This window comes from Glycine soja, chromosome 7 (assembly GCF_004193775.1).
Source record: "Glycine soja cultivar W05 chromosome 7, ASM419377v2, whole genome shotgun sequence".
NCBI lineage: Eukaryota > Viridiplantae > Streptophyta > Magnoliopsida > Fabales > Fabaceae > Glycine > Glycine soja.
In genome coordinates this window covers 4,784,993-4,792,302 of record NC_041008.1, presented here as the reverse complement: position 1 = coordinate 4,792,302, position 7,310 = coordinate 4,784,993, and the positions used below count along the sequence as shown (strand labels likewise).

The 7,310-nt window shown below is 31.9% G+C and overlaps 1 protein-coding gene across 1 annotated transcript; it reads left to right on the top strand.

Annotated features, from left to right (window-relative positions):
• The first annotated feature begins 4,784 nt into the window (after positions 1–4,784).
• LOC114419303 (laccase-6-like) lies at positions 4,785–7,310 on the top strand. Its single transcript, XM_028384954.1, has 6 exons — positions 4,785–4,951; positions 5,060–5,211; positions 5,298–5,542; positions 5,643–5,771; positions 6,047–6,988; positions 7,087–7,310. Exons 1-6 carry the CDS (start codon positions 4,832–4,834, stop codon positions 7,215–7,217), a joined length of 1,719 nt encoding a protein of 572 aa, XP_028240755.1. The 5' UTR covers positions 4,785–4,831; the 3' UTR covers positions 7,218–7,310.

Sequence of the window (7,310 nt, the reverse complement as noted above, 5' to 3'; positions counted from 1 at the left end):
TTGGAAAATATGCATGATATCTTTAGTGAATGTTTCCTAAATACCAAACCAGAATCATTTAGCAAGAATTACGATCAAAAGCTGATAGTTTATTTAATAGTACACATAAAATAATCATATAGATGCTTTCTTTCCTTAATTACTCTGTCTCTTTCCTGTAGTTTGTTCAAGTTTTTTTGTACTTTCTTCTATTATTATTATTATTATTCAGATATTATAGTACACTTATATGCTGATTTATTTGCATTGTATTCCTGTTGAGGGAGATTACGCTGCTTTTTATTGAAGATATGCATGATTATGGTGGTACTTGCAAAACTGGCAAGTTCCATCTTAACAGAATAATAAAGAACAAACAAATGTAGACTTAGTGAAACACCCTAGTAAAACTACTATATAGGGACAGTTTGATACTAAACTTGGCATTCCGTTACATATATCAATTCTCTGAAGTCTGTGAACACATATTTACATTTAACAAATTAGAAGTCATTACAGGAAGAATCAATCACTTATTCCCATGGTTATGTTTGACTCTTTAGGCTGTTGAGGGTGGCAAAGTTCTCTCTACTGGGATCACTTCATACCCAATGGAATAAGATAATAGAAAGTAAAAAATTACTACATGCCCTTATGGAATCCATCATACTTGTGAAAATTTTGAGAAATTAGTTAGAATAATTTAATCTTTCTATTTTGGGTTTCCTTTAGAAATTTTTTATTTTATTGTATTTTCAGTTTTGTTTAAAAATCTTACCTAGCTATTTAGGGGTTTTATAGGAGTTCTAAAAATTGACTTTTGCCTCTCTTGAGAGTTGAGATTACTTTAGTAGAGTCGTACCCTCAACCTTGCAACTTGCTTGGAGCACTAGATAATCCTTACCTAGATTAATATTGTTATTCTTAACTCAGTTTTTTAAAATTTATATTTAAAACTTTTGAATTAATTATGTGTCTTATGTTTATATTCATTATAAATTTTAGAAATTTTCTATATGCATAGATAAGACTTTAGATGAGTTTATAAGTTTCTTATATCAAAATAAGTTTGTTTGATATAGAACTTATTTTAGCAGTTTATGAAAAATAAATTAGTTTATAAGTTATTAATTTTTTCTTCTTCTCAATTTTATCCTTTCTATTTTATTTACGATCTAACTTTACCCTTTTATTCAATTTAAAAGCCTTTTTTTATTTTTTTATTGGTTTTCTAGAAAAATCCTCTATTTAATTTTATGTTCTTACACACACATATTTAACTTATTAATTATCATCACTACACCGTTTTTCAATATGAGAAATTATTTGAATCATATCAACTTTATAATTATTTGTTGAATTATTTTAGGTTTTTTTTTAAAATTATATGACCTAATATGTTTCTTGCATAAATTTTATTTATTGATTCAATTCATAAAAGTGAAAATTCTCCTTTGTGAGTATGTCATTTTAAGTCATTTGAAATTTATTAATTAACTCATTAACTAATTTTATCCAATATTTTTAATTAAACCAACTAATTTATAAACTTTCAACTAGTTATTACCTTTTCAGCTTTTAACTTATAACTTATAAGCTAGTTTTCTTGAATTAACTTTCTAATCAATAAATTGAAATTTGGCCAAAATATACTCCTGGCTGGCATTAATAATTTGCTTTTTTCTCATTATACATATTTGAACATAGTTTTTGTTTTTTTTTTTATGGAACACAGTTTCTAGTTATTCAATAGAATTATGTTGTAAAAATAATATAACTATTATTATTATCATATACTTATTTTCTCTTCTATTTTATTTTAGGCTAAAATATGTTTTCAATCCCTAATGAATATCTAAATTTTGTGTTTATTTCTTTATAATTTTTTTTGACATTAAGTCCCTAGTAAAATAATAATTTTATTTTTGGTTTTTGACAATTTTTGTAGTGCCTGATAAATTAGCGAATTTTATGTTTGCTTCTTGATGATTATGTTATTCGTTATTAATCCCGTTAAAAAAGACTAATAACAAATGACAAAATTTTCCAGAAAATAAATACAAAATTTATTAATTTATCAAGAAATAAAAAAGTGTTAAGGACCAAAATAAAAAAAAATATTTTATTAGAAAGCAAAGATGAAGAAAAAATTTATTAGAAAATAAAAACAAAAAATAAGTATTTATTAAACATCATAAACATATTTTAACTTTTATTTTATTACATTTCTCTTCATATATATTTCTATCTTCATTTTTCATCACCTTAGTTATATTACATCTATTACTTACATTCATCATTTTCCTTATTTAACATGCATGCATGCCTGCACATATACCTGGATGTAATTCCATAAACTAACAGAAAGGCATTATTAAATAAGATATCTTTTCAAGCGCATGCATGGCATCATTGTGCCTCAAAGTCTATGAACATATTCAGCTGGGCCTGGTTGTACATTAAGAATAGTGATTTCAGAAAGTATGCAGAGTTGTATTAATAGTTTTTGTACAAAGCATTGTGTCGCCTTCTATATATTCAGAAAAGTAGTAAAAAATAAGAAGGGGAGGCAAAAAGGTTGACACTCTACAAACGAGCAGGAACAAAGTGAGTTTGATACGCGTGCGTTTAATATGAAGTTATTTAAGAACTTGCTACCCATTGTATAATTAATCATATGAATTATTTGTTTATATGAGGCAGTGTGGGCACTGACAAACAGCACACGCTGGATGGAAGCGTATTTCAGAAGTTACAATGTGTATGATGGCATGCATGAGATGAGACACAATCATCTAGTTGCTCCATCTTGGCCTGCCTAAGCTACTTAGCGTAAATATTTTTGTCCTTCAATTTTTTTGGCACCCGAGTCATCATAGTTTCAGCTCAAGAGCGATTTGATTTGGTATACTAACGGTGGAATATTATTCTGAACATGCACCACAATTATGAAGTATATGAGCTGAAGGAAAAAAGAGAAATAGAAAGAAAAAAAATAAAAGAGAGAAACTGATAAGTGTAACAAGCAATATGATGAAAAATAAAGAAGAAAAATGAGAAGTAAAAAGGATATTCATACTAATAACACATGAAGTTACTGAATTGAGGTTGGGATTCATTTTGGGCATCAAATCTACTAAATAATGGGTGACACCCATATCATTTTATAGAACTTAACCAAAATCCTATCCAAACATAAGTATTTTAAAGAACGTGTAGCTTATAATCCTTCCATCTAGCTTATTAATTATAAGAAAAATGTTTTTTCTTTACAATCTTGAGCTGTTTACAACTTGAGAGAGAAAGAAAAAGACGAGAAATAAATTATTGATTTGATTAATGATGTAGTGTGATAGGAAGAGAGATATAAAGAAAAAAGAATTTTTAGATTAAATGTTTGAAATTTTTTGTTGTCAAAATATAATTATTCTAATAGGGGTTAAAACAATTTATGTTATCGAGAAAAACCAATGCATGACATTCAATTACGTTGCCAATTATTGAAGTCATTGATTAGTTAGGCTAATTAAGTACATTTGATATGATCAGCACGTAGTTTAATTGGATGAATATGTAGTAAGTTGCATGAAGAATGTATATAATCAATTACCCATTCTAAAATCAGCGTTGAAATCTTTTCTTTCCAAATGAATACCTACTAGGCATGATGCCCAATGGAAACGTACAATGTTAAAGCAAATCAACCAGAAAGATGTTTGGAATGCTTTAGTTTAAAACTGATATATTTTATAAATTATAACGAGGTCGTGCTATAATTTGTTCCAATAATGGTGGTCTAGGGATGTGAGGGCGTGCATCAACTTTGCTTATCACTGAGAAGAGGAAGATGTCTAATAAAAGCAAAACAAAGTAACCCGTCTTTTCCCCCAACTACAAAGTGAGAATGAATGTTTTGTGTTGTCTAAATCTGTCTTTTCAGAGTGCTTTAATTTTTCAACTCTTAAGAATCTGGGTGCTTTGTGACTAGACCAATAATCAATTTACTGGAAAGTTAGCTATAAATTTAATAAGAGAAATTCAAATTCAATAAGTTGATCCTGATCATGCATGCAAAAAGTAAACCGAACCCTGATCCTCTCCCACCAATATCCTGCAGCATCTAAACCCTTCATTGATCATTGTACAACAATTAAAGAGAATATAATGAATGGTTTTGATTTTAGCTGAAGAGAAAAACCAATGGAGAGGCGAGAGAGGATCCATACTAAAGAAAACTGCCGGAGGAATAAGAGTAAATATGGACATCTCTCCCAAAAGAAACCTTAGTTCATCACCCTGTGAAAAACTAACTCCTTCAGCTAGATCTAACCTTTGTTATCCTAAAAAATAAAGAAAACCCAATAAAAAGACAATGTTCTAAATAGTAAGAAGCAACTTGATCAGAACATGTTACTCTAATAAAAATAAAAGAGCATTCAGATTTATGAAAAAATAGTAAAATGGAATGGGTGGAGGCTAGCTGATTGTGGTGGGGTTTAATATAGAGCACGTATAGAGGCATGTGTGACCTCTATTCTCAGTCAATGGTATGATTTGTAACAGAAAATGTTTGACAGTAAATATAAAAAAATAGAGAAGTGGGATAAAAGGGTATGTTGAAGCTTTTCCTACCATTGTGGTCAAGTTGAATAATCACTCCCCAACACCTTATTAGCCCCCATTCACACTAGTGGAATCATGAAAGCTGACAAATAGAATAGAACCTGCATAGCCTTTTTGAGACTTTCCTCTAATAAAATAAAATCCTCCAAAGAGAGTCTCACTCATTTAAAGGGAAGAGCTTCCCTTCCATTCTACCTCAAGCCTCCATTTCTATTCACTCCCCTTGAAAATGGCCAACTTAATCTCCTTGTTTTTGCTGTCGTTGAGTATGATATCACTTATCTACAACGTGAACCTTCTAGCACATGGGAGTACCAAGGTAGAATCAACCAAGTTCTATGATTTCAAGGTATAACTTAAGTGCACATTATGACACATTATTGTACTTTCCAGTGGAATGAAGTTTCTCCAATGCCTTTTTCTCTATTTATTTATGCTCTTAATGGTTACTTCATAGGTTCAAACAAAAAGAGTTACCAAAATTTGCAGCTCCAAAGACATTGTCACAATTAATGGTATGTTTCCAGGACCAGTTGTTTACGCCCAAGAGGATGATAGAATCATAGTAAAAGTGACCAATATGACACCTTTCAATGTTACAATTCACTGGTAATCCCAATGACAACCTCGTACATAAATAGTTCACCCTGTTAACAATATTATTATAGCTAACAAACTTGAATTTTACATTTCAGGCATGGTGTCCGGCAAAGGCTATCATGCTGGTATGATGGGCCATCCTTGATTACACAATGTCCAATTCAAGCAGGCCAGAGTTTCACCTATAATTTTACAGTTGTGCAGCAGAAGGGCACCTTCTTCTGGCATGCTCATGTTTCTTGGTTAAGAGGAACGGTTTATGGTGCCATGATTGTTTATCCAAAGACAGGGGTACCTTACCCATTTAAATTTCCCTTTCAAGAGCACATAATTATATTAGGTAACTTGGTACCTCCCTTTGGTTTTGAATTTAGAGTATTACTTAGTAATAAGTTCTCCATATAATGCTATTGTTTGTGGGTTGTTTTGAATTATGGCAGGGGAGTATTGGCTGCAGGATCTCCAACAACTTGAGAATGCCACAATAGCAAGTGGAGGACCTCCTCCTATAACAGATGCATATACCATTAACGGTCATCCAGGACCCAACTACAACTGCTCCACTAATGGTATTTGAGATAACAAAAGATAACTAACAAAGTAAATTGTGATAATGGTGATTCACATTCTACTGGTAGGATCCTTATTTGTAAAAAAACAAAAGTTTCAATTAGACTAAGCAAATATGATGGTCATCTTTCACTAACACTCGTTGGCATCATGGCAATATACACGAGGTTACATAGCATTGGTCTCCTAAACCAGTCCATCACAAATCAATACTATTGTAATTTGAATTTTCTGCATTCCCTTTCTTATATACGTTTCTCTCCCATCATTTCAGATGTCTACCAAATTGATGTGATTCCGGGGAAGACTTATTTGTTAAGACTGATTAATGCGGGTTTGAACACTGAGAACTTCTTTGCCATTGCTAATCACAATTTAACAATCGTGGAAGCTGATGCTGAATACACAAAGCCATTCACCACAAACACAGTGATGATTGGACCAGGTCAAACACTGAATGTCCTTGTCTCTGCTAATCAACCAGTAGGAAAATACTCCATGGGTGTAGCACCTTACGAGTCAGGAAGGATGATCATATATCAAAATGTCTCGGCTATAGCCTACTTCAACTATATAGGCACTCCAGCTGATAGCTTATCTTTACCAGCTAAGTTGCCTAAACTAGATGATGAACTAGCTGTTAAGACAGTCATGGACGGATTAAGGAGCCTAAATCGAGTCAATGTTTTCAAAGAAATTGACAAAAATCTATTCGTTACCATTGGATTGAATGTTCAAAAGTGTCATTCAAAGAAACCAAAGCAAAACTGCCAATTCATGCACAATGGGGTGATGGCAGCCTCAATGAACAATATAAGTTTTGTTGATCCCAATATTTCAATCCTGGAAGCATATTATAAGAAAATAAAAGAAATATATACTGAAGATTTCCCAGACACCCCCCCGAAGTTCTATGACTTTGTTAATGGTGCCCCAAATAACATTCCATATGACACACAGTCATTGAATGGTACTAGAACAAAGGTCCTTAAATATGGTAGTAGGGTGCAAGTCATTCTGCAGGACACAAGGATAGTCACCACCGAAAACCACCCAATGCACTTCCATGGCTATAGCTTTTATGTGGTAGGGTATGGCACAGGCAACTATAACCCACTAGCTGCACAATTCAATTTAGTGGATCCTCCATACATGAACACAATTGGAGTTCCATCGGGTGGATGGGCAGCAATTCGCTTTGTTGCGGATAATCCAGGTACAGACCCCAGTGCTGTATTTAATTTCTCTATTGTTTTATTGAAACAGCAAGGAATTATTGTATTTAATTACTATCAACATGAAACTTTTTTGCAGGGGTGTGGTATATGCACTGCCACCTTGATATACATAAGTCATGGGGACTAGGAATGGTATTTATAGTGAATAATGGAAAAGGAGAGCTGGAATCCTTACCACATCCTCCACCAGACCTGCCACAATGTTAAGATTTATAGTGAATAAATGTCATGTTTATATTTTGTTGATTAATGTAATAGTTAAAATACATAAAAATATAATAAATGAAGTGAGTGATTAAT